At 43.1% G+C, this 27,975-nt stretch overlaps 1 protein-coding gene across 1 annotated transcript; it reads left to right on the top strand.

The window, feature by feature from the left end:
- Positions 1 to 375: 375 nt before the first annotated feature.
- LOC148781646 (uncharacterized) lies at positions 376 to 3,107 on the top strand. Its single transcript, XM_088870874.1, has 3 exons — positions 376 to 1,506; positions 1,905 to 2,327; positions 2,427 to 3,107. The coding sequence occupies exons 1-3, from the start codon at positions 376 to 378 to the stop codon at positions 3,105 to 3,107; spliced, it is 2,235 nt and encodes a 744-aa protein (XP_088727000.1).
- The last annotated feature ends 24,868 nt before the right edge of the window (positions 3,108 to 27,975 follow it).

Genomic DNA, 27,975 nt, shown 5'->3' with positions numbered 1-27,975 from the left:
GTAGAAAAAGCTGAGAGATGGAGAAGGTAGATAGAAAAGATCTTTGAGGCTCTAAATTGCACCGACGAGCAGAAAGTCAGGCTGGGTACCTTCATGCTCGAAGGAGAAGCTGAGCACTGGTGGACATCAGTAAACCAATCGCAGGAAGGGAATACTTGGGAGAGTTTTCTAGTAAGTCTTTTATGAGAAGTACTTCCATGACTCTGTAAGGCAAAGGAAGGAGGTAGAATTCATAGAGCTGCAACAGGGGAATATGTCTTTTGAGCAATATGCAATGAAATTGCTGAACTCTCCAGATATGTGCTGGATGTTATTAGAACTAAGGCGCAAAAGGCTAGCAAATTTGAGAGGGCCTTCGGCCCGATATAAGCAGAAATGATTATTGCACCAAACCTTAAGACCTTTGCCCCTCTGCTGGACCTGGCCCTAAAAATGGAGAGAGATGATGACGAATTTCGGGCAAGAAGAGATGGACAATTGGGTGTCACCCAGTCTGAGAGTTTTAAGAAGAAGACACGATCCCCTCCAAGGAGACAGTGGAAGGGGAGAAACAATCAAGGTGGTGTCAGGATCCCAAGGGTTATCCCAAATGATGTAAGGGGCAACCGACTCCCAGTTTGCCTTCACTGTGGATCTAGGAACAATACGACAGCGGAATGCTTCAAAAAGCCCAAGGCCTGCTTCCAGTGTGGTAAATTGGGCCATTTAATTAAAGACTGCCATGTTAAAGGATCAGATGACAGACCAAGAGTTCAAGGGCAGGTGTTTGCCCTGACCGAGCAAGAAGCCAAGGCGTCAACCTTTGTGATTCGAGGTACGCTTTCTGTGCGTGGAATTGAAGCAAGAGTTTTAATTGATCCTGGTTCTTCCCATTCCTTTGTTGCGCCACACTTTGCATGTCATTTGAATGTTAAACCTGTACGAATTGTTTGGAGTTTGATAATATGTACGCAAATGATGTATAAACAATGTGGGATTGTGATTGAAAGGAATTTGTTACCTATAGATTTGATACTTTTGGATATTCAGGATTTTGATATTATTTTGGGTATAGATTGGTTTTCTACCCACCATGCTACAATAAACTATTTTGATAAGACTGTAACTTTTAGGTGCCCCGGTCAACTTGAACTACATTTTAAGGTCATTAAGGATGTTTGTCCTCTACACATCATCTCAGCCCTTCGAGCCTCTCGCTTGTTAGCGATAAGATGTGTTGGATATTTGGCTTATGTAGTAGAAAATCGGGGTGTTCAGTCTAAATTGAAAGAGATACCGGTAGTGAGAGAATACCCAAAGGTCTTCCTTGAAGAGTTAACTTCTCTGCTCCCAGTTAGAGAAATTGAATTTGAAATAGAAGTGGCCTCTGGTACTACTCCTATTTCTAAAGCACCTTATAGGATGGCCTCAGCTGAGTTGAAAGAATTGAAGGAACAACTACAGAAATTATTGAATAAGGGGTTCATCCGACCTAGTGTGCCACCATGGGGTGCACCGATTCTATTTGTGAAGAAGAAAGACGGGTCTTTGAGGCTATGCATTGATTATAGACAGTTGAATCAGGTTACAGTAAATAATAAATACCCGTTGCCCAGAATTGATGATTTATTTGATCAACTGCAAGGGCCCAAGTATTTTCAAAGATTGACCTTCAATCTGGGTACCACCAACTGCATGTTAAGGAAGGTAATATCTCCAGACCACATTTAGGACTCGTTATGGCTACTACAAGTTCTTAGTCATGCTATTTGGATTAACGAAGGCCCCAGCTGTCTTTAAGGATTTGATGAATAGAGTTTTTAGACCCTATCTGGAAGATTTTGTGGTGGCCTCTATTGATGATATTTTGGTGTATTCCAAAGAATTAGATAGATCATGAGCAACATTTAAGAATGGTCCTTTAGACTCTAAGGGCGGAAAAGTTTTATGCAAAGCTCAATAAGAGGGAGTTTTGGCTTCCAAGCGTGGTATTTCTTGGGCATATTGTTTCCAAAGAAGGGGTGGCAGTTGATCCTTGCAAGATTGAGGTTGTGCTTAAATGGGAGAGACCAACGAATGTATCTAAAGTCCGCAATTTTTTAGGACTGGCGGGGTGTTACAAGCATTTTGTAGAGGGATTTTCAAAGATAGCACTTCCCCTAACCCGCCTAACCCAAAAGGAAGTCAAGTTTGCGTGGTCTGATAACTGCAAGAGAAGTTTTCAGGAATTGAAGAAAATATTAACTACAGCCTCGATATTGACCTTGCCTGAGGGCAATGAAGATTTTGTAGTTTATACTGATACCTCACACAAAGGGCTTGAGTGTGTATTGATGCAAAGGGAAAAGGTTATAGCCTATGCCTCTAGGCAATTAAAGCCTTATTAACAGAACTATCCCACCCATGATTTGGAACTGGCAGCAGTCATTTTTGCCTTAAAAATCTAGAGACATTATCTATATGGAAATCCATTGAAAGTGTTCGCCGATCATAAGAGCCTCAAATACTTGCTTTCTCAGAAAGAATTGAATATGAGACAAATAAGATGGCTGGACTTGCTCAATGATTATGATTATACCATCAATTACCACCAGGGTAAGACTAATGTTGTGACAGATGCCTTAAGTAGGAAGCTTGTGGTGTCAATGGCTCACATGATGGTCCGAGTGATGAAGCTACTAGAAGATGCAGTAGAGTGGCATCCAACTCTGCCCCTTGATGCTGGGAAAGGAATAATTTCATGTATGAGAATAGAGCCACATCTTTTTCAGCAAATTCGAGTGGCACAAAAGGAGGATACTCGATTCACGAAAATTTTCGAGGAAATAAGGTCGGAAGGTAAGGAGGACTTTGCTTTGGGTAGTGATGATATGTTAAGATTCAAGAGATGGGTTTGTGTTTCTAACAATGAGAAGGTAGAAAGGGCTAGTTTAGAGAAGGCACATCACACCCTTTATTCAGTGCAACCTAGAAGCACAAAGATGTATCAGGATCTAAAAAGAGTATTTTGGTATAATAACATTAAGAGAGAAGTAGCACAACTTGTTTCCAAGTGCTTAACCTGTCAGCAAGTGAAGGCTGAAAATCAGAAACATGTGGGACAGTTACAGCCCTTACCTGTGCCATAATGGAAATGTGAGCACCTAACTATGAACTTTGTGTCCAGGCTGCCAAGATTAAGTTCGGGGCACGATTGTATTTAGGTCATTGTAGACCGGCTCACGAAAGCTGCTCATTTCTTATCGATCCGTACTACTTATACCATGGATAAGTTGGCCAAATTATACATCAAGGAGATTGTAAGACTGCACGGGGTGCCTATTAGTATTGTGTCTAACAGAGACTCCAGATTTACTTTAAATTTTTGGAACAGTCTGCAGTCGGCTATGGGGACCAAACTTACTTTCAGTACAGCTTTCAATCACTAGATTGATGGACAATCCGAAATGACCATACTGACCCTAGAAGATATGTTAAGGGCTTGTGTTCTAGATTTCAAGGGAAACTGGGATGATCACTTGCCCTTGATAGAGTTTCTTACAACAACAGTTTCCAGGCTAGTATCCAGATGGCGCCTGTTGACGCATCATATGGGAGGAAATGTAGATCGCCCATATGTTGGGATGAGGCTGGTGAGAGAAGAGTGTTGGGACCAAAGATTGTTCAAATGACTTCAGAAAAGATCTCTTTGATTCGAGAAAGACTTAGAATGGCTCAAAGTCAGCAGAAGAGTTATGCTGACAATAGGAGAAGGGAACTTGAATTTGTGGGGGGTGATCGGGTTTTTCTGAAGGTATCACCAATTAAGGGCATAATGAGATTTGACAAGAAGGGGAAACTATGTCCACTGTTTATTGGACCCTTTGAGATTTAAGAAAGGATTGGAGTCGTGGAATATCGTTTGGCCCTACTGCCCGAGTGGGTTAATGTTCATAATGTGTTTCATTATTAAGAAAGTATCAGCGCGATCCATCCCACGTCCTAAAGTATGAGCCGATCCCGATCAGGGAGGATTTAACTTTTATAGAACAGTCTGTTGAGATATTGGATAGAAGAGTCCAGATATTATGTCACAAGGAGATTCCTCTAACTCAGGTTTTATGATAGTATCACTCTAGGGAAGAATCAACGTGGGAGTGAGAAGATGAAATCCGGGCCTTGTACCCCCATTTATTCAACTAACGATTTTGAGGACAAAATCCTTTTTAGGGGGGGATGGTGTGACGACCCAAACTTTTCCCGGCCAGATAGAAGGCATGGTGGGATAGAGAGGCTGAGGTTATAGCCAGCGCAGGCTGGATTTATGTGAAGAGGCCAGCGCTGGTTGGAAGTGCCCCGCCGAGTGAGTTGGAGAAGAGGCCAACGCCGGTTGGAAGAGCCAACATTGGGTGGATTTGTGAGAAGAGGCCAGCACCGGTTGAAAGAAACCAACCCCGGGTGAGTTGGAGAAGAAGGCCAGCTTCGAGTGGATTTGTGTGAAGAGGCAAGCACCGGTTGGAAGTGCCCACGCCAAGTGAGTTGAAGAAGAGGCCAGCACCAGTTGGAAGAGCCAGCGCCGAGTGGATTTGTGTGAAAAGGCTCGTGCGGTTAGAAGATCCAGCACCAGGTGAAGAGGCAACGCTTGGTGAAGAGGCCAGCGCCGGGTGGATTTATGTGCAGCGCCTGCTGTGTCTCTGACATGCATGAGTTGTGTATGTTACTTGTTATATCTATGTTGATTGAGTGTCACATGTCTAGATTTTACAGTCTTTTGGTGACACTTGGCCAGCCACCTCAAACCCAAGAGTACTTAAGCCCCCTTCCTCACCCGTGTCACTCATTCTTACTTCATCTCTCTCTCTCTCTCTCTCTCTAAGGCACAGAGTGGGCAGGAGTGACTGTTGGTGGGCAGCCACTGTTGGGCGGGTGAGAGCTGTGAGGAGAGGAGTGGAGAAGGCACCATTGTTGTTTAGGTAAGTGGATCTATCATCATTGCATGATAGTCGTAAGAATGCATGAAATTTATGCATATAAAATGAGAATGAAAGTGTATGTAATGTAAGAAAATCCTTATGACTTTTCATTTAGAAATTGGGGCTCTTGTTCTATGATAATGGTGAATGTCAAGAATGAATGCATGATTCTTATATTATGTAAGAAATACATGCAACGCATGATTATGTGTGTGTTCACATTGTGAGAGAATGGTTGTTATCTTGTGCCTCACCACGAAATGAAGATCATGGAATGTATGCTTGAGACATGTTGTATGCCACTATGAAATTCCAAAAGTTTGCATGTTCTTGCAAGAGGCTTTTGAACAGTTAAAATGGGGTCCGATTGACCTCAAACACCCCCATTGGAAGGATATACGAGTATAGTAAAATGTTTGTTTTTACCCATTGCTTAAATTAGTAATAAAAAATGAAGTTATGTTTCAAAATGGGAAGGTATATGATTATTAACTATTTTCCTGGATTTTTCATTTATACCCCTGTGATCACTGATTTTAGCTAGCCAAACGAAGTTCATTTCCGGCCAAACCATAGCCATTTGAAAGATATTTGAATGGGCTAAAATTTCCATGGGAAACTATTTTGAAAAGCTTCTTAGATTGAAATTTATACCTTGCTTTATGAAGGTATGTCATTGTGGGCAGTATTGATGAAAATCAGAACTATCACCTTGTTTGCTACGATGTTTTAAACCACCAAATGGAATCCAAATGCTTTTAAATTTTTTTTGTTAGAAAGATATACGTCTTGGATTAAACTTTTATTTTGTGCCCGTTACAATTTCCTTACGGTTTGAATGTTATAATGATGTGAAGCAAGGTACGTTGTTGTCCATTGTGCACAACAGGGGGCAGTTAGTTAACCCTCATTTCCTTGAACCTTTAAAAGGGAAAACGGAAGCCTGTTATCTTTAAACTGCTCCCAAGTGAGGGATAGGTGTGTTTGGTACGAAATTGATTTTGGAACCATCTTCAAACTCTAAATGGTCCAAAAGTTAGGACTCCAATTATGAGCGCAAGTACGCATGTATGATAATGAATTTATCCTTTGTTATGACATGGAAGCATAATTATGATGAATGCCCTGTTGCGATATGAATTGCATGATTTTAATGATGCTTATGTTATATGTGAATGGAGACCTATTGTGTGAATGATTGTATCATAATGCTTATATTATATGTGAATGGATACGTACTGTGTGAATGATGGTATCATGATGCTTATGCTATATGTGAATGGATACCTATTGTGTGAATGATATTATCATGATGCTTATACTATATGTGAATGGGCACCTACTGTGTAAATGATGGTGCTGGCAACTGCCTATGGAGAAGGGTACCTACTGTGTAAATGATGGTATCGGCAGCTGTGATGTTGTTATGTTATGTGAAAGGGCACCTACTGTGTGAATGCTGGTGCTGGCAGCTGCGGTTTTTCCCTGACTCCCCATGATAGAATAGGACTCAGAATGTGAGTAGTTCGGAGGGTTGCACCCCCAGATCTATGTGGGCACGACGCATTGGGTCACCTAATGGTAGTGTAATACCCTCTCGTCAAAAGGGCGTAAGGAGAGGGTAGTGTCTTGCAAGGCCTCTGCCTATCAAAAATCCCAAAGCATGCTGGGGATGTGTGCTTATGTGAGGGCCTTACGAAGTGGGTCTTCCACTTATCATGGTCAACCCTCCTGAGTGAGGGTTGAAGTCCCAAGTTTAGGATTGGCTTAGCCTGACCGATGTGGCTTCTACTTCAGGAGTAGATAGATCTGTTTGCCTGACTTATTTACGTTTTCTGCATGAGCTTTTAACTGTAATTGTGATATGTTGTCTTTATTGCTATTCTTTAAGAAAGGTGATTGTGACTTATGCATTATATATATTGAACTGCCTTTCCCACATTTCTGTTAGAGTGTTGAGAAGCATGTTGAGGGACTTTATTTGATACATGTGTCTATGTACGTATATGTGTGTTGCGTATTTGTTATCACTATCATGCTAGTTGGAATGCAACGCTGTAGATCTACTTACTGGGTTGTTAACTCATTCAATCTTATTTTCATAAATGTAGAGTGAAGATTGTTGACACCTGTGCTTAAGGTGGGTGACCACTGGGAATTTTGAAGCTTGAAGTCAAGCGGTTGAAAAGTCGTCCTCTGAAGACTTTCCTTGTATGTTTTTAATGTCTCAGTAATATGTAGTATACCTCATTTTGTGTTTTTTTTGGGCCAGTAGTGCCTTGAAAGAATTGTAAATACTTTTTAATATTGGATGAATGAGATGGCTATACTTTTGGATTTGTTATTTGATTTGATGAATGGTTTTATTCTAGTCTTCTTTCATGGTTTGTTCCTGATTCCGCATTTTCATGCATTGAGTCAATCCCACCTAAGTGAGGTTCGCGACCTCAAGTCGCGACTCTGCACTCTTTCGCTCTCCGGTAGGGGTGAGGGGGCAGGGTGGTGACAACTGCAGCCTGTCATCCCCAGTGGAGTTAGGTATTTGCCAAAAAGAGTCATGCTTACCTCTTCAACCACCAGTGGGTCGATTTCTTACCTAGATATCTTATCTTCAGAGAGTCGGGTTACCTTCCATAAGCCTAATCTCCATGGAGTCTCATCTTTCACCCCAGGTAGTCACACTTCTCCTTAATCCACAGTGAAGTCCGCTTTCGTTTGCCGTCCCTCGTCGGGCCACCATCTCTATCTAAGCCCTCTGCTTGTGTATGACCTTAACCACTTTATCCCCAGGGAGTTGGATTGTCATCCATGCTTCTTTTCCTCATGGAGTTTGGCAACCCATACAATGGTTTGTGCTGCATGATGGTTAGGTGCCTCGATTTCGCCCCCAGATCTAGGTGATCTGACAGCACGTATCTCAGGTATCAAGGGAACTCGGGATTTGAGATCGCTCTCATAGGAATCTTGCTCAAGAACAAAGGCAGGTATTACCAACCGGTGAGAGAGGAATTAGGGTTGCGAGGAGGGACTTACCTTGCGTGGGTCCGTGACACGCTCGGGTTGGCTCGCGTGGGCGCCCTCTTAGATTACGTTGAAAAGCCCCCTGGCCTATGGCCGGTTTGGAATAGCCTCCCTTGACTTGTTTCTCCTTTCCTACGAACACACACACACACACATATTAGAAGTACGGACAAGTGGGGCAAGATCCCCACCTTGTTATAGGATGAAATAAAACTGAGAGAGATGAATTAAAATAAAAGTAAAAAAAAAAAGAAGTTAGAAATGGAATTAGGATTAAAATGGAATGAAGTGAAGTGAAATAAGTAAAATGAAGTAAAATAAATAAAAAGTATGGAAGAAAATAAAATAAGATGAGATAATTAAAATAAAATACATGAATAAAAATAGAGTAAGGGATAGTAGGATAAAATACGTAGAATAAAATAAAATTAAATAAAGAAAAATGAAATAAAATGAATGACGTGAGAAAAATAAAATAACATAAATAAGGTAAATAAATAAAGAAGATAAAGATAAATTAAAATAAAATAAGTAGGGTAAATAGAATAACGTAAAAGAATAAATTAAAAAAAAGTAAGGTAAGATAAAATAAATGAAATGAATAAAATTAAATAGGGTGATAGAAATAATATAAAAAAATATAATTAGATAAAATAAAATAAACTAAGTAAAAATTAATGAAAATAAAATGAATGAAGATAAAATGAATGAATAAGATAAATAAAATAAATTAAAAATAAATGAAGTAATTGAATAAAGTGCACTAACGAACAATGGGTGGCATGAGGGAAGGTACAGTATTAGAATAATAATATATATAAACAAAGTAGTACTTTGGATAAGGGAGAGAGAATACGCTGTGTTATACGTGGATGAGAGAAAAGGAGTTGGTTATGGGTTGAAGGTTTTTTTAAGTTTAGGTAGAGAGAGAGTTTGACTAAAATGGGGTAACGATGGGGAAAACGGGAAACAACAAAAGAATGGAAAAGGGCAACAGGGAGAAGGGGGGATGTTCATTTGGACGTTTAGAGGGAGACGTGAGGAGCTAGCTTACCATTGGGTTTTTGTTAAGTGGTTTTTTTTTATGAGAGAGAGAGCACGGAAGGTTGCAGGCAGCGGAGGTAGGTGCAAAGAATCAGCGAAGGAAGAGAGGGAGGCGAGATTGGAGTAGTAAAGGGAAGTGAAGGCGAAGATGGCAGCTGTGCTACCGCCTGGTTCAGGTGGATGAAGGGAAGAACAGATGAAAGGTCGAGGTTGCAGCGAGAGGTTGCAGTGAAGGTGAGCACGCAACAGCGAGCAGGGTTGAGACGAGGAGGTTGGGGGAAGCAAAGAGAGGTGGAAATGAGGAGAAATGGTGGCTGAATTTTGGGTGGAGGAAGAAGGTGGGGCAGCGAGTAATCGTAGTCATAGGAAGAAAGAAGAGGGAGGGGCGAGAACGGTAGGAAGAGAGTAGCAACCAGCTGTTGAGAGGTGAAGGATGGTGGCTGCAATTGAGAGAGGTGGAATATGGTGGCAGAAGTAGTGAACGCAGCAGGTGATCAAGAGAGATGGGGTTGCGAGAGGCTGCAGCAGGGTGCGGCAGCTGAGGAAAGGTTTGGTGGAGATGACTGAGACGAGGGTAGCAGAGATAGCAGAAGTAGCAGCCGAGGTGGGAAGGACAACCCAGAGAATTGGTTGAAAGGCAGTAGTGTGGCTGAGCTAGGCTGAAGAGAAGAGGAGGGAGAGAGCAACAGAATGAAGGTTTAGATAGATAGCAGCAGGGGAGAGATTGTGAAGGTTGGGTATTTGGTTGAAAGGCACGGCAGCAAAGCTGCTGCCTGATTTTTGGTGGAGTGAAGGAGATGGGGAGAGCAAGGTAGTGGCTGGCATGAGCCGTGGTTGAAGGCGGGTGATGTGGAGGGAACAGCAATGGAGTTAGAGAATGGGAACGATATTGGACACCAGTGTGTTGAAGAGAGTAGTGTAACAGGCTGCTGGGAAAGAGGTTCTGGGAAAGAGGTGGAAAGGAAAGGACGGATGCCCAGCCGGCAATAAAATAAGCTACGCAGGTGGCAAGAAATGGTATGGCGAGGAGTACACAGCAAGCGATGGGTAGGAGGATTTCTCAAGCCGCGCTGGGTAGAGGTTTACACAAACGGCGCTAGGTAGTGAATTTCACAAACGGCGCTTAAGTAGAAAATCGCACCGAAGGGCGCTAAGTAGAATATCACACAAACGGCGCTAAGTTTTGAAAATTTGGGGAATGGTGGTCATGTGGGAGCATGGAACGTGAGAGGGAAAGAAGGGGCACGAAGGTGCACTAAGAGAGGTAATATGAAAGATCACATAAAAAGCATGGAAAATGAGGTAGACATGAGGGACCACGAGGAAAAAATAGAGGAGGTAGACCCGAGAGTACACATAGAGCTGGTGGACTAAAGAATAAAAGAATGAAAAAATAGGAGAATTGTGATCTTGCTAGACTACAAAGAAGGAGATGAGAAAGTCGTGGTCGTGAGGTACCACAGGGACGATAAAAGATGAGGGTTCTGGTCACGTGAAACCGCAAGGGTAGAAAAAAGAAGTGAATGAGAAAAACACAAATGGCGATGGGGTTCCGCCGTCTGTGAAAGAGGAGAGAGAAAGAAAGAAATAGATAGGAGAAAAAAAGAAAAGAGACAAAGAGGAGAGAGAAGCAGAGAAATAGAAGAGAGAAAAAGAGATAAGAGAGATGAGAGAAAAGAGGAGGAAAGAGAAAATCACCTTACCAAGGGATACTGGCACTTTTCTTCTCTCTCCTTTCTCTCTCCAAGACGTACCCACGAACTTAAGCTATAAATTGAAATTTTATTGAATGATCGAAAGTCCATTTTCAATTAGGTTTAGCATGTTTATATAGAATTGAGCCCAAACATGAGTGGACGTCCAAAAATTACCTAAATTAAAGATAATTATAATTTAATTGAATTAAAAAAATTAAGAAAATAGAGTACAAAATGACTTTTTTGCCCCTTCCTAACAATTCATAGAATTCTAAAACAGTCATTGTTGCTATCCTAGAACTTGCGTGATCTTCCATGACTGATCCGGGGTTGCTCTGATGTTCATTCAATCGAAAGATGATCGTTTTCTTGTAGGGCTCGGCATGGCGATCGATTTGATATCAATTTCGAGCCATTGATCGTGTTTTTAAGCCACAATCATGAGACTTGAAATTTGGATGAATCTTGAAAACTTCAGATCGATAGTGTGCTTGTTTCTTGATGTTTTTCCGTGATTTCTTCATTGTAGTGCACTGAGCATACCGTCACAATCACGTCGCAGCAAACGCAGCTCGATTTCATGTCTGGATGAAGATTTTGTCGTCTTGAGTTTTTTGGCAGAATCTTGAAATCCGGTAGCTAGAATTTAGAGCTGCTTCGACTCCTTCGTGTATGAAATCTAACCGTTCATCGTACGCAAGGTTCAGACTAGAGATAGCCCTGGACCGTACGCACATAATGCAATTGGTTTTGTGTCGATCGGGTACGCGAGCGCGATAATTTGGCCGCTTGAGTGAGGCGTGCTGCTGCTGAATTTTTTGTAACTTTCTTCATGGATCAACAACTTCTCTCTAGTTTTTCTCTTTGCTCGAGTATCGTCATGGGGCGTACCACCTATCAAAACACTCGTCTCGATGAGACGAACATGCTCACAAAATTTGAGCGCAATCTGATTTGGAACGAGTGAGATAAAGGCCCCAAAAGTTACTACCTGTGACTATGAAAACAATCACCGTTAATGGTATTTTGGTGCAGGGTGGCCACACGAGAATAGTGTGCGACCTACCCCTTTTCAGTATTTTACCCATAACTTTGTCCTAGAGTGCCTGATTAAGTCGAAACTTGACTCATAAGGGTTTTTGACCGTGTCGAATCCAATGGCGGTAGTCCTATAGCTATTTGACGTACCGAAAATATAGTTCTAATTACAGAGTCCATTTCAGAGCGCTAGGGGCCAATTTTCATGAAATTGTATCTAATCGCGATAAAACTTGGTAGGTGGCCTTTTGGAGTGCTGATGAAGATCTTGACCAATTCTGAGGCCATTATGAGACTGTCGAAGTTTTCACTATTTTGTAGGCTTTATTGATCGGCTTCCTCTTTATTCAGCATCAGGGACCAAGGTGTTGAAAAATGTGTTCAAACAGTTTTCTCGAGAGAAGTGAGAAGGATAACATTCAAAAAATTTCATTTGCCTTTATTACTTTTTTCTTCCTAGCCATAGGACCACGTGAACGTCAAGGAGATTCACACAATGCTGCAACTATGACGCTTAGACATTTGGATGCAATGGACTGATTGATCGGTGGAGACTTTAGGGGGAGAAGAGACTTTTAAGGGATCCTATCAAAGTCTTCACCCTCACGTGTTCTATTTTGGAGGGATTAGTATTTTAAGTCCTCACCCTGTGGGACGGTACCTGTGACGGCCTTGTTTATGATTTGGAGGGATTAGTATTTTAAGTCCTCACCTTGTCGGACGATACCTGTGACGGCCTTGTTTGTGATTTGGTGGGATTTGTATTTTAAGTCCTCACCCTGTCGAACGGTACCTGTGATGACCTTGTGACAATGACTGGGCTACGTTGTCACCCAACCTTGAAGAAAAGATGGTCCTTGAAAAAGGGATAATGACTGGGCTACATTGTCACCCAGCCTTGAAGAAGGGATAATGACTGGGCTACATTATCACCCAGCCTTGAAGAAGGGATGGTCATTGAAGAAGGGATAATGACTGGGCTACGTTGTCAACCAGCCTTGTAGAAAGAATGGTGACTGGGCTACTTCGTCACCCAGCCTTGAAGAAAGAATGATGACTGGGCTACGTTGTCACCCAGCCTTGAAGAAGGGATGATGATTGGGCTACGTTGTCACCCAGCCTTTGAAGAAGGATGTTGAGGGATGATTTTAACATCTACACCTTGTTAGACCTCTTGATGATTTAGTTTTTTGCAGCCTCACTAGGTTTGTCGTGCCTGGATTAGGCGTGACTGACCTAGCAAGAAGATTTTAACGTCTGCACCCCGTTGGATGTCTTGGCAGCGTTGTTTGTAGCCAGACCAGGTTTGTAGGGCACCTGATATGATAGTGTCTTGCTTGTTGCTGATATTGAGGGATGATTTTAACGTCTACACCCTGTTGGACGACTTGATGATGAAGGGAGTGCTGACTGAAGCCGCCTGTGGAAGCGGGCGCTGCATCAACCTGCTTTCTTGGTTCACGCGCCCTTAGCGGGTTTTCACTTGGACTTGGAAAGTGATGCCATAGAGATGGTTTTCACCAACCTCCTTTTATTAGGGACTCTTTAACCTATGACCTTACGACCATGTCTACCCTTAATCTTCTATTTTTACTCATGTTGCCTTTTCAGGTTTTCGCCGTGCCCGGGTTTTTATTTCCACGGAACTCTCTTACTCATGGTTTCGTGACTATACCCTTCCATCATAGTTACTCATGGTGTTCCCTTGTCCAGGTCTACACCATGCCCGTTATTCATCTCTCTCTTTTTTTTTGTCTATTTTTTTGTGGGGGCGTGTTTAGGGTCATGCCTCCGTGACCTATGTGAAGCATTTTAACGTCATACGGCTAGAACGTGTATTATAGTTTTAGGGACATACAGCTAGACCATAGCTATGCAGTTTTATAGTCATGGAGTTAGGACCATGCAGTTTAAGGTCGTGTAACTAGACCTCCGCTACAATTTAAGATCATATAGTTTGGACCATGGTGTTTAGGGTCGTGCATCTAGAGCATTGTGTGGGTCGCCATGTAGGTGAAGCTCCATGGAGAATAGGTCTGTGGATGGCAATCCGACTCCCTGGGGATAAAATGATTAAGGCCTTACACAAGCAGACGACTCAGATGGAGATGGTGGCCCAACGAGGGATGGAAAATGGAATAGGACTTCGCTCGGGATTAGGGGGACTCTATGAAGAATTGGCTTATGACAGGTAACCTGACTCCTTAGGGATAAGATAGATTGGTGTGAAAATGACCCACTGGGAATTGAAGAGGTAAGAATGACCCTCACTCCACTGGGGATAATGGGCTACGGTATGGGTGTGACTCCTACTCTGGGGATGAGGGACAGTGGCCTCCTCCTGACTCCATTGGGGATGATAGGTCATGGTCTGAGTGCAAGTCCACTAGGGATAGTGGTAGGACATACACGGCGATGACCAGGTTTTAGCACACGCGGCGCTAGCACATACATATCGCTAGCATGGAGAACGTAACACACACAACGGTGGTCTCTAACGGTTGCAGTATTGACACATGCGGTGCCAGCATGGACGGCGATAACACACGCGACGCTAGTGTATGTAGTGCCTACACATGCGGTGGTGACTTTAGAACACAGTCGGCGCTAGGCACAGCCAACGCTAGCCTTTGAGAACGCAGCCGGCACTGGCCCTTTGAGATTGCGCCGGCACTAGTCCTTTGAGAATGCAACCGGCCCTTTGAGAACACAGCTGGCGGTGGGCAATTGAGAACACTGCCGGAGCTAGGCTCAGCCAGCGCTAGCCTTTGAGAACGCAGTCGACGCTGGGCCTTTGAGAACACAGCCGTCGCTAACCCTTTAAGAATGCAGCCGACTGTGGCCTCGGTAAACATAGTTGGTGCTAAGCTTTAGGAACATAGCTGACGTTAGGCTTTGGTGAACATAGCAGGCGCTAAGCTTTGGGAACACAGCTGGTGCTAGGCTTTGGTGAACATAGCCGGCGCTGGGCCATTGAGAGCATAGTCGACGCTAGACTTTGGTGAATGCAGTCGATGCTAATTGGTGAATACAGCCAGTTTTGGGCACCACACACAGCCAGCGCTGGACCGTTGAGAACACAGCCGGCGCTGGTCAGAAGTTACACAGACGGCAATGACTTGTGTTTGGGCCTCAAGCCTGAGCTCGACCCGGTCTTGATCCCTTATGCATGGGATTTCATGGGCGACAGTGATGAAGGAACACGCACGGCAGTATGTGCGTGGCGTCTTGTAAAGGGAAGTGCGTTTGACGATTTTCAGGGAATGTGAGTGAAGGATGCACACCAATGATCATGCGGGCGACAGCTTGAGTCATGCGTGCATGCGACGTGCTCGAGCAACGATATGTAAAGGTCCTCAGGCTCGCGCTTGGGATTTTTTACCTTGATCGGCCAGGTTTTGTGTGGAATGGTCGCCGGTGGCTGCTAGGGCATGGGTGCAAGGGACGCCCGCGAAAGGCATGCGGGCGGCAGTTCGGGTCATGTGTGCAAGGAATGCGTAGGAGCAACGGCTTGTGAGGGACCTCATGGAGACATGTAAGAAATTTATAGTTGTGTGAATAGACTATATGTTTGTTTGCACTCAGATCTGTGCCGATCTCTGTGATGAGATCTGCTCAAATCTTAGAAAAAACTAAGCCACTTTTTGAAAAGGTAGAGAAAGTGGGATCGCTTGAATTATAGGCTCATAAAAATCTCAGATCTATACAGACCCGATCTTTTCCTAAGTCCACTGGCAGCGCCAGTTCCAAATCCGTATTTTGACAAAAAAACACTTCTAAATTTAATTAAATCTAATGATGAATTAATTTCCAAAAAAAATAAATTAAAATAGATAATTTAATGAAGAAAAACAAAATAAATTAAGCAAAGAAAGATATACTTACCTCTAAGGACCCGAAACCCGGAGTTTCGGGCTTCGATGAGGCCGATCTTCTGATTTACACCACAATCTCCTTTTTTGGATGCCTTTGCTTTCTGAAATTGGTAGATCTGAGGTTCTTTTAACCTAGATCTAGTTTCCTAAAGTAGGAGGAAAAGCTGAGAAGTTTAGGTAGGTCTACATAGGCTTTTCTTAGGATTGGAGCAGAATTTCCTCAGTTTTCTAAGGTTTTTGGGATCTTCATAGGTTGAATACGACTTCTGAGATTTTCTCTAATTTTTTGCAATTTTTCCTAAATTTTTAGGAATTTTCTAAGGGTTTTTCCTATTTTTGGTTTTTTTGGGCTATTTTTCTAATTTCGGGAATTCCTAAAGGATTTCTTTGTGGTTTCTCGTCTCTTTCTTTTGGGTTATGTAGGGGGTATTTATAAAACTCCATTGGTGACTTTTTCTAATTTGTTTGGATTTTTTTCGGCTTTTTTTGAATTTATCTTGAAGTTTTAGCCTTATCTAATTAAAGAAAACGTGTTTACTGCATCATCAGATGCGTTGACTGCGTCATTAGCCCGTAGGGACCAAATTGTTATTTGTTATATCTTTCTATCCGTAGGTCCAATTCAGCCGATTCTTGGACCGTTGGAAAGCTCTTGGGCTCTACTTCAAGTTGGGATAAGATTTGGATAGTTTTGGGTTAATTAAATTGGGTCTAGGTTGCTTATGGTCTATTAGGATTTGTGTAGTCTTTTAGGACCAGAATCGAGGTTTTTAAGAGTTCCCTTAGCTAGAATTTCAAGGGGGTGTCTATAGTTGCCCCTCTTTAGCATATACCTGGGGCACCAAGTGAATGACAAAGAAGTAGACACCTGAGACACGGTGGGAAGGAAAACATTTTTCGAGGGATCATTCTTTTGAATGACCAGTACCCTTTGGATTGGTGGTACGCCGATGGATGCTTTTGATTCGTAAGACATAGAACTGACACTGCTATATTTGAGTAAGTGCAGTTGAGAGGTCTCCAATAATGGGGATCTGAAGTGACAGTCAACAAGAACCGTGCTATCTTTGAGCCGATGACACTCCTTGTTGTAGTCACTCTAATGCTACCTGGGAAGGTGCCAATGTTGTCATCTTTGACTTTAGACCTTTTTCTCGGGGTCTGAATCTTCAATCGAATGGGATTTTGATTTAAAAGAAATGATGGGATGATGAATTTCTGGCTAATTAAACTTCTTATTGGCCTTTGATTCTGATTATTGGGGTCCACAAGTTCAGGCTTTTTAGTACGGGAACCTATGGGTTGGTCTCTGTTTTCCTAAGGGTTTGCATGTATGGCAATCCAGGATTTGGTGGCTACAGTTGCATCATATCCAAGCCTCCATGAAACTCCTTCGTTTTTTAAAAGCATTTTAGAAGGTTTTGAAGATAGATTGAATTTTGAAATAGAAATAGAGTTTCGGGCTATGTTTTAACCAAATAAATTAACGGCCTTGAAAACTCACGAAACACAGGGGAAATTTTGAAGATAGATGAGAAATTTTGAAGAACAAGTTTTGGTAAGAGTTTAAGCGCATGCTACCATGGAGTTCTCTCTTCTTCTTCTTATTCTTCTTCCTTTTTCTTTTTTTTCATGAGCTTGTTGAGCCTCTACTTGGGACTTTTAGGACAAGGAATCACTAAGTACTTCCTCATCTTCCAACCTTGGCTTCTTATATCACAATTCAAAGAAGAATTTTTCTTATTTTTCCAGCAAACCGGTGTCATGGAAAATATGAGATATGCCTCAAAGTGCTCAGAATATCCTTGGACTTCTAATTTTATTCCTCCACTACCACTCTTTTGAAATTTAGATTGTCGAGCCTCTTCAGGTTTCACTTGGAATGATGCCTTAATTTGCCTTCTGATGTCATTCTAACTTGATAAGAGAAGAATTTCTAGATATTTTGGAGAAGAGATGAAAAGATAGAGAAGTTCCATTTTTCTATCGCCCCGGGGTCCCTTTCGGGTGTTCAGCCCAGTAGCTTTTTTTCCAACGCTCGAGGTTCCTTTCGGATTTTCAACCCGACGGATTTCTTTTGTTTTTTTCTCTCTGCCACTAGGGTCCCTTTCTGGTGTTCAGCCTAGTGGCATTTTTTCCAAGGCTTGAGATTCTTTTCGATTTTCATCTCGGCGGACTTTTTTTTTCTTTCCTTTTCTTTTGAAGAAGATGGAAACAGAGGAGGAGCAGAAGAGTTGATGGCGTTTTTTCCTTCTTTTGGCACTTCATCATAAAAAGACAGATAAGAACTCGATCATCCTTCCTTCTTCCAAGTGGCAGGGAGGTCCTAGTCTTGGTTATCCTTCGATTTTCCTTGCCCCTAGTTGGTATCTGATACTTCATTGACAAAGGTTGTCGAATATTTATAGAATATTTCCTCCTTAAATTGCTTTACTCGAGCTTTGATTTTTAGACTCGGAGTCACTTTGAGCTTCCTAATCCTTCAATCTCTTGTTAGGTTGGCTAAGCTCTTTTTTTTTCCTTTTTTTTTCTTTTTTTTGTTCTTCTTCAGGAGTAGTATTTCTTGAGGTACATAGCATTGATAAGATCATTCAGCTCTTGTCCTTCAAGATTCTTGAGTTTGCAGGAATTGCTTGAATAGGTTTGGGTTATGACATATGGTCCTTCCCAATTAAGCTTCTTTCCTATTGTGTGAGGATTCACCGTCGAATGGCAGATTTTCTTTAGAACTAGATCCCCAACTTTGAATTCTCAGAGTATCACCTTCCTTCGATATGCTCGCTCAATTCTGTGATGATAGAATATCATTTTGTCAACTGCTCGTAGTCGTCTCTCATCCAGGGTTTCGAGAGTGGCTAGTCAGGCTTTAGCATGTTGCTTATAATCTGATTCTTTATAAGCAAGCACCCTAAGAGTGGGTGTTTCCACTTCGATTGAAAGTATTGCCTCCATGCCATAGACTAGTGAGTCGGGAGTCATCCCTGAGGCTGTTTTCTCAGTGGTTCTATAAGCCCAGAGTGCAGCTTGTAATTTCTCATGGCAATCCTTGCCACCTTCTATGGTTTGATTGATGATCTTCAAGAGGGCTTTGTCGGTCGCTTCTGCTTGACCATTGCCTTGGGGGTAATAAGGTAAAGAGAACTTTTGCTAAATTCCAAATCTTTTACATATCATTGCTACCTTTTCATTTTTGAACTTAGTCCCTATTATCAATGATGATCATTTCGGGGACTCCAAATCTATGGATGATGTTGTTTGTAATAAATCTGGTTACATGTTGTCCTTCTATTTTGTGAAATATTCAGTAGCAGTGAGGATAAACCTGTGTCCATTAGAATCTCTTGGTGTTATGATTCCGATTATGTCCGAGGCCCACATGGAAAATGGCCAGACAGGAGGTGTTGAATTGAGTGGCATGGACGGGGCGTGTAAGCGATCCCCATAAACTTGACACTTATGACATCTCTTCACATATTTCCAACAGTCTTTGGCCATATTAGTCCAGTAGTATCCATGTCTTCTGACTTTCTGAGCTAGGAGTGCTACCCCTGTGTGTCCTCCTTCATTGTGCAGTTCTTTGAGCACTGTGTTGACTTTTGGTTAGTCAATACACCTTAAGAGGATTCCTTCAAAGGACTTCTTGTAGAGGATGTCATCTTGATCAAGAATTTGATTGAGAATATTCTAAAGGCATCCCTATCTCTCTTCGAAGCTCCTTCGGGACACGTTCGATCTTTGAGTAAGACTGATACATCACGATATCAGGGGTTTAGCTTTGACTATCTGGTTAGCTCCGAGGGTGAACACTTCTTCTCCCCTCTCTGATTCTTGATCTTCCTGTTTCGACTCCATCTTGAGAGGAGAAGGATCACTCTTGTGTCTAATGTAGAATGTTTGGACACTCATTTGAGGAGGAATGTCCACCATTGATGAGAGAATAGCCAAGGTACGGTGAACCGGTTGTTTTCTTGAGTCACATGTTGAAAGGTTACTCTTTTGAAGCATTTTGACAACTTTGCAATTGAGTCCTGGTAAAGCTGGATCTTTTTGTATTTAACCTTCCATTCTCTGTTAATTTGATTTATTACAAGCAAAGAATCGCCCATGACCCGTAATTGTTCAATTTGGAGTTCACAGGCGTTCTCGAGACCAGCTATTAACGCTTCATATTCTGCAACATGGCTTGTGCAGGGAAAATTGAGCCTTAAAGCGGTTGGAAACATTATTTTCTCTGAAGAGCATAGGAGGACTCCGACACTAGTGTCGTATTCTTAGCCCCGTCAAAGTATAACTCCTAACTGAGATCCTCAATGAAAAATAGGTCCTCATCATGGAGATCAGTTTTGATGGGGACACAGTCAGGTAAGGCATGTTCAGCTAAATGATCGGCAATTGCTTGCCCCTTGACTGATTTCTGAGTAACATATTCGATGTCAAATTCACTTAGGAGCATTCTCCATTCGTCTAATCGTCCATTTAAAACATGTCTTTCTACCAGGAACTTGAGTGGATCCATCTTAGATATCAGCTTGATGGTATAAGAAAACACATAAGGTCAGACAATGTTTTTCCACATCTGAGTATCGTATTTCATAGTCAGCCATTGTCTTACTGATGTAGCAGATGGTCTTCTATTTTCCTTGGTCATTATATTGCTCTAACATCGCCCCCATTGTCTTATCTGTCATAGCAAGGTAAAGGAATAGATATTTGTTGGGGTCAGGTGGACTCAAGATCGGTGGGATAGAAAGGTACTCCCTTATACGGTCAAAGGCTTTTTGACATATTTCATCCCAGATAAACGGGGTGTCCTTCTTTAACAAACGATTGAATGGGCTACATTTCTCAGCTAATTGGGATATAAATCTCCGGATAGCCTGTATTCTACCTTGCAACGCACAAATTTCTTGAATATCCTTTGGAGGTGGCATTTCTAAGAAAGCCTTAATTTTCATTGAGTCCAATTCTATTCCTCTTTGGCTCACAATGAAGCCAAGTAGCTTGCCAGACTCTACACCGAAGGTACACTTCTGAGGATTCAATTTTTAATTGATGCTCTCGAAGTCGGTCCAATACTCTTTTCAAATTGGGAAGGTGGGCATCCCGAGTTTTGGATTTGACGAGGATGTCATCCACATAGTCTTCCATAATATCATGCATCAAGTCATGAAATATAACAGTCATGGCCCTCTTATAAGTTGCCCCAACATTTTTAAGACCAAAAGACATGACTCAATAACAGTATGTCCCCCATTGCGTGATGAAATAAGTCTTTTTTTGGTCTTCTTTTGCCATGAGGATCTGATTGTATCCAGAGAAACCGTCCATGAAAAATAGCATTTAGTGTTTAGCAGTGTTGTAAACCAGGACATATATATTTGGAAGAGGAAAGTCATCCTTAGGACATGCTTTGTTCAGGTCCCTATAGTCGATGCAAACTCTGATTCTCCCATCTTTCTTAGGTACTACTATGATATTGGCTAACCAATCCGGATAGTCCATAGGTAAGATGAACTTTTCCTTTAAAATTTTGTTAATCTCTTCTTTTATTTTCAACTCCAAGTGAAGCTATTATCAACGTAGTTTCTGTTTGATGGCTCTTGCCCTTTCATGGAGTACAAGATGGTATCATACCAATTCGAGATTTAAGCCAGGAATGTCTTCATAGGACCAGGAAAATATGTCAATATATTCTTTTAAGTGGGAGATCATCTTGTCTTATTCTCTGGTGATAGAGAGCTTCCAATTCTTGTAATCTTCGAATCTTTCTCAGTTCCTAGATTAATGTGTTTGAACGTATTTTTTAGCATCTTCGTCCCTAGTAAGAAGCAGGTCAATAAAACCTATAAAAACGTGGAAATTCCTGACAGTCTCAGAATGACCCCATAACTGGTCAAGACCTTCATCAACACTCCAAAAGACCATCTGTCAAGTTTCGTTGCATTCTGACATGTCCAAGGCAATGAACGCAAAGGAACAGTTTTCGAAAAAATGGCCTCTAGCTCCCTGAAACAGACCCTACAACTGGAATTACATTTTTAGTGTCTCAAACAGCTATGGAACCACTTCCATTGGATCCGACACGGTCAAAAATCCCTATGGGTCAAGTTTCAGCTTAATCGGACACTTCAAGACAAAGATATGAGCACAAAATTGAAACCATAAGGGCTGCACACTATTCTCGTGTGGCCTCACTCCATCAAAACACCATTAAAGGTGGTTGTTTTTACAGTTATGAGCAGTCACTTTTCGGGCCAATAAGTCACTCATTCCAAGTTAGATCGCTCCTAAATTTGGTGAGCGTGTTCGTCTCATTAAGACGAGCAATTCGATATGTGGTATGCCCCATGACAACACCCGAGCAAAGAGAAAAACTAAATGAAAGTAGCTGATTCGAGAAGGAAGTTACAGAAATTCAGTAGCAGCATGCCTTGTTCAAGCAGCTAGATCACGACGGTCACATACCCGATCGGCACGAAACCAATTTCATTATGTGCGTGAGGTCCGAGGTTATCCCTGGCCCGAACCTCGCGTATGATAAACGGTTGGATTTAGTACACAAAAGAACCAAAGCTGCTATAAATTTTGGCCACCGAATTTTAAGAGTCCGGCCAAAAACTCAAGATGACGAAATCTTCATCCAGACACGAAATCAAGCTGCATTCATTACAATGTGATCACAAAGGCATGCTCAGTGTGATTCAATAAGGAAATCACAAACAAACATCAAGGAACAAGCACACAATCGATTCGAAGTTTTCAATATTCAAGTCTCGTGATTATGGCTCAAAAACATGATTCACTGCTCGAAGTTGGTATCAAAATGATCGTCATGCCGAGCCCTATAAGAAAACAATAATCTTTTGATCAAACGGGCATCAGAACACGCTCAAGTCAGCCATGGAAGATCACGCAAGATCTCGGCTAGCAACAGGGAATGTTCTGAAATTCAACACATTGTTAGGCAGGGGCAGAACAGTCTTTTTGTACCCATTTTTAGAATTTCTTTAAATTCAATTAAATCGTAATTACCTTTAATTAGGGTTACTTTTAGGCATCCACCCATGTTTGGCCCCAATTCTATATAAACAGGAACTGCCTCATTGTAAAAAAAAATGCTCGATTCATTCTTTGAGGATCCAATAAAATTTCCATTCTTGCTTGAGCTTGTGAGTACGCCTTGGAGAGAGAGAGGAGAGAGAAGAAAAGGGCTAGTACCATTCGGGCAGGTAACTTTCTCTCTCCTCCCCTCTTTCTCTCTCCTCCCCTTTTCTCATCTCTCTCTCCTCCTCATTGCAACTAGCGCAAGTCTAGTGCCGATTGGTTCTCTTATTCTTTCATCTCAACGCCGGGTGGGGCTTTCCCTCGCTTCTTCTTCTTTCATCCCAGTGCAGGGTGGGGTTTTCCCTCACTTCTTCTTCTTTTATCCCAGTGCCGAGTGGGGTTTTCCCTTACTTCTTCTTCTTTCATCCCTAACACCAGGTGGGGCTTTCCCTCTCTTATTCTTCTTTCATCCCAACGCCGGGGGCTTTCCCTCTCTTCCTCTTCTTTCATCCCCAACTTCAGGTGGGGTTTTCTCTCTTCGCTCTTCCTTAACAATCGACGAGCTCCAGCGCCGGTTGAATTTCTCTCCTCTCTTTCTTTAACAGTCGACGAACGCTTGCATCGTTGGATTTCTCTCTCCTCTTGTCACAGTCGGCGAAGCCTAGCGCCAGCTTGATCTCTCTCCCTTGCTTCTCTCCCGTCGCAACCGATGTAAGCCTAGCACCGGTTGGTTCTTTCCCTCTCTTCTCTTCTAACAGTTGGTGAAGCCTAGCACCGACTGTCTTTTCTCTCTCTCTTCCGAAACAGTCGGCAATGTCCAGCGCCGACTGCATCTTCCTTCCCTCTCCCTTTTATCCTCTTGTCTTTTCTCCCCCCCTCTGTTTGTTCCCTTCTTCTCTTACTTCATTCTTTCCTCCATGATCACCACTCTACTATTCTTTCGTTCAACTAAGAGTAATTGAGGTTAGCCTCTCATGGAAGTCCTGTCGTTTAGCCATAATGTTATTGTGTCAGGATCGCTTGGCCCATTTTATTGCCACAACAGACTGACCATCGTGCTTAGCTAGTCAGTATTGGTAATGACGTCTAATAGTAATCCCGTGAGCTGGTCTTAATACCGAGCCCGTTTTACTACCACGTTAGGCCAAATACTCGTCAGCTGGATCCTCTCACTCAGTCGAACTCTTCTCTCCCCCAGCTTTCTGCCCTTCTTCTTTTTGAATGCGCCTGCTTATGTACATTCACCAAAGAAAAAAAGGGTGACCCACACGTCTAACAACCTTTGCCATATATGTGTATAATTGCAGAAAATAAGAAGAATACGAGCCAAGGAAGGCAATTCCGAACCAGTTTCATCACTGGGGGGCTTTCTTCGTGATCTAAGAGGGCACCCATGCTAGCCAGCCCGAGTAAGTCTCGAACCCACCTTTAAAATTCCTCTCTCACTGGTTGGTAACACCTGCCCCCGTTCTAGAACAAGGTTCCCGAGAGCGATCTCAGAAACATCCCGAGTCTTCCCTCGAAACTCGAGATACGTGTCGCCCGATCATCCAGATCCGGAGGGCGAATCGAGGCACCTAACTAGTTTGGCGATTCCATTGGGGACTTACTACCCCTTAGTCGGATCATTCTTGTTTGGCTAGTTTCTTCTTTTATTTTCTTCTTTCATTATATTTTCACATTCACTTATGGCTCCTGGGTTCTGTAACCCATTTATCCGAATCGGGGATTTTTTTATCCCCGTATTCGAGAGTGTCCTTAGGGAACAAGTACCTTCGACTTCGTTCTCAGGTCTTAACCTAGACTTGTGTGAGGAGGAACTTGAAGGTCCCTCACTCCCCAACACTTCGCTCTGGTGGAAACTCCACCAAGGCGCCTTGCATGGGCAGCACTTATGTTGCCCCACAACATGCACCCAGCTACCGACAAGTCACTTGCAGGTCGTGTTTTTGAGGTACGTCGAAAGGCTGCCCAGTCCCTTTTTGCAAAAGGCAAGCAAGTTGTCAGTGCTTCTATGGGTCGCCATAAGACTACACCCCACATTCCTACACCGTTGGTCTCTATCCCTAGAGGCATAACAAATAAAGGTGGAAACCCCACTGTCTTCACCCCTCACACACACCACAAGGCTCGTGGGTCACCCCCTCGAGCAACACCTCGGGGCAACCCTTCTGTTACCTCAAGTCTATGTCCAAGATCGAACATTCCAAGGCCAGGTCCTGCACATGCTACTCATATGCATCTCACTACTCGCGGCGACGCCTTTATTACACCAACCTGAGTACACAAGAGACGACCTCCTCGTCCTCCTACTATGCACACACAAGCGCACCCTGTAAGGGGCATTCCTGCACCCGTTCTCTTACATACACCTGCTCATAGTTCTCGACCTCATAAGGCCAGATCACCTGCATGAGCCCGAGTGGATCCCCAGGTCCCCCGAGATCCTTCTTCATCGAGCAAGCACCTTCAGCCTTGGTACTTGAATGTTTTCCCCAAGAGTACCATCCCGAACCAGCCCCATCACTTAGGTCGTGTCTCTGGAGCTCATAAGAGAGTTCAGGGCATGGACCTCATGGAAGATCGAGTCCTTCATCCTCCCCAACCCGAGATGACTCCAGTTCCTGGCCCTCATCCACTGCCGCACTTGATGGAGACAGCTCTCTTTTGTGCAAGAGGAGCTGACCTGCCGCGACTTAGATCGCATTTTTTGCGCGAGGTCCATCAAAACCTCAAGGCTAAACATGATAGAGGTCTACAAATTTTAACTAGGGAAGAGACCAAAGCGGTCCAAACAGCCAATTTTGACGACCCTCTTCGCCTGAATCCCTTCTACCCTCTTCAGACGATAAAGCCTGAAGAAGAGCTCCATGAGACCTGTGTTGTGGTTACTATCGCAGAAGAAGACCCGACCACTCAGCAGTCACGGTACCAAGACCGTCGAGAACCTGTCCAAACTCGATCCGTGTACAGGAGTCGAGTTCAGTCAGGGTATGCTGCCCCCCTACTGACTGACCTACCACGTACGACCCATCAAGCTCGCAAGCCTTTAGTTGCCACTAACGTTGACCTCCCTAGAGAAACGGTCAGCATAATGGTCGTAAGCGAGGCCAGTGATGCGCAGGAGGATCGTGTGAACAAGTTTGAGGATATGGTGCACGTGATGATGGAAAAGATTGATCATATTAACGTTGCACGCCAGTCGTCTAACTATGAGGTCAATTCCCATTACTCTGATGGTGCACCTCCATGGCAGCCCCCTTTGTTTACCTCACAGGATAATTCTGTGCCTCATTCAGTCTCCCAGTTAGATATTGATACTATGGTCACCCATAGCCTAAATAACATATAAATTCTGGGGATACAGGGTGCGATGCCTTGTCAAAGACCATACCCTCCTATATTGATCAAGTCTCGTTCTCCTCAAACTATAAGAAAGGGAAGTTTCCCTTATTCAATGGAACCACCTCCCCGAACCAGCATATTGTCCACTTCCAGGCTGCATGTTGGGAAACAGTGGCTGATGGGAGACTTCTTCTCCGACAGTTCGTTGAGACTCTCGATGGCCCGACATTCCAATGGTATGCCCGACTTCCTCCAAACTCTGTTCATACATGGAAGGAGATGGAGAAACTATTCTATCAACGCTTCTATGGGGTCGAGAGAGAGGTTCAAACCATCTAACTTCTCACCCTGACCCAAGAACCTGATGAACCCGTGGATCAGTTCATATCAAGATGGAGAAACTTGGCTTCTCACCATCATAATCCTATGCCTGAGAAGGAAGCAGTCCAGACTTGTGTGTGGAACATGCGACCTGAAATCGCTCTACATGTCGAGGCCTCTAATCCGACCTCCATGTCAGAGTTGATCTCTAAATAAGTTCGTATAGAGAGTTTATCACGCCATCATGGTGGGACATGACAACCATCCACAAGATAAGCAAACAACGGGGGCAATGGTAGCTCTCGAAATAACACATAGGGCAGCCAACAGAAAGGGGTAATCAGTGCTGCCGTCATGATCACTGATTCAAAGAAGGCTCCCTCCCAAACTTTAGACCTCTCTAAAGAGGTAAACACGGTGAAGATAACAACCCAGGCCGGCAAGCAGCAACAATCGCACAATCAGGTACCTCCACCAACCAACTTTGATCGGAGTGATTATTTCACCAGGAATAAGAACAAGGTCTATCCCTCGAGAAGGAATGGGTCCCTGCGCTGTTCCTGTTATTATTGGAACATGATATGATCCAGCTTCCAGAAACCAGGATCCCTGAGCAAATCTGGCCTTGACACTCAAGCCCCTTCCCCCGTTGCGAACCTTGCTGGACTTCATCCCTGGCACAATCCTTTTTCCTTCTTCATATTGTCAAGAAAATGCTCCTGTCTCATCTCCCACTCAGCACATGTCCAATGAGGGTGACTATGGTAAAAGCATTCCCCAACGGTCTAAGCAAGGGAAAGACTTATAAGACCCCCTGCAACCGTCCAACTCTGACGATGACAAAAAAAGCTGCCCAGATCGGTCTAATGAGGGGAATGACCTTAAAATTCCCCCACCTTCTAAGCCTACTTCTCCTTCTTCTCCTGCTTCTCATTCTTCCTCGTCTATATCTCTTGCAGGTACAACCTTGGTATAACCAGACTTCGAGTCTCTCGATAGAGAACTTGAGGGATCAAACATAACAAAGATGCAACAAAAACGACTAAGAAAGACCATGGCGCAAGCAGCAGGATTCTCAACAGTTGCTGATGCCCTGGAAGCTAAAGCTAAGATAGAGCCACTTACCACAAAGAAGCACAAGAAGTCAAAGCCAAAGAAACCCCCGTGGCCACCTAACCCTAACTTTGAGCAGAGATTGAGAGAGTCGAGGGGGCAAAGTTTCTACCCTCAAGAAACTTACCACATGATACAAGTCTGTGAAGCACCAACCCGTGTGGACCAAACACTGCAGATAGTTGCTCAAAGGCTGAGTGATTCGCATTGGCATACTTCTTGTACTACAATCGTTGAATCCCAAATTCCTTACGATCTCTAAGACAAACTCCTGCAGTCAGAGAAACAACCCCTGTTTATGGAAGACCCTTCCATTCCTCAAACAGGGAAAGATGCAGAAATTATAATCCACTCTGGGCCTCTATCGGAGGCAGAGATGTCAGGATCATGGGTCTCTGCATTTGAGGTCGATCAAAAGATCCCTGAAAACAACGATGAAGAGTTGCAAGAGGCTTCAGAAAAATTAGAAGAAGGTAGTCAAGCCATAGCTGACGAACTCAAAGAAAAAAATCTTGGAGATGTAACGTACCCCAGACTTACCTTCAT

Source organism: Amborella trichopoda, chromosome 6 (assembly GCF_054954075.1).
Source record: "Amborella trichopoda isolate Santa Cruz 75 chromosome 6, AtrichopodaSantaCruz75HAP2 v2.0, whole genome shotgun sequence".
Lineage (NCBI taxonomy): Eukaryota > Viridiplantae > Streptophyta > Magnoliopsida > Amborellales > Amborellaceae > Amborella > Amborella trichopoda.
This window is presented reverse-complemented; position numbering and strand designations above follow the sequence as displayed.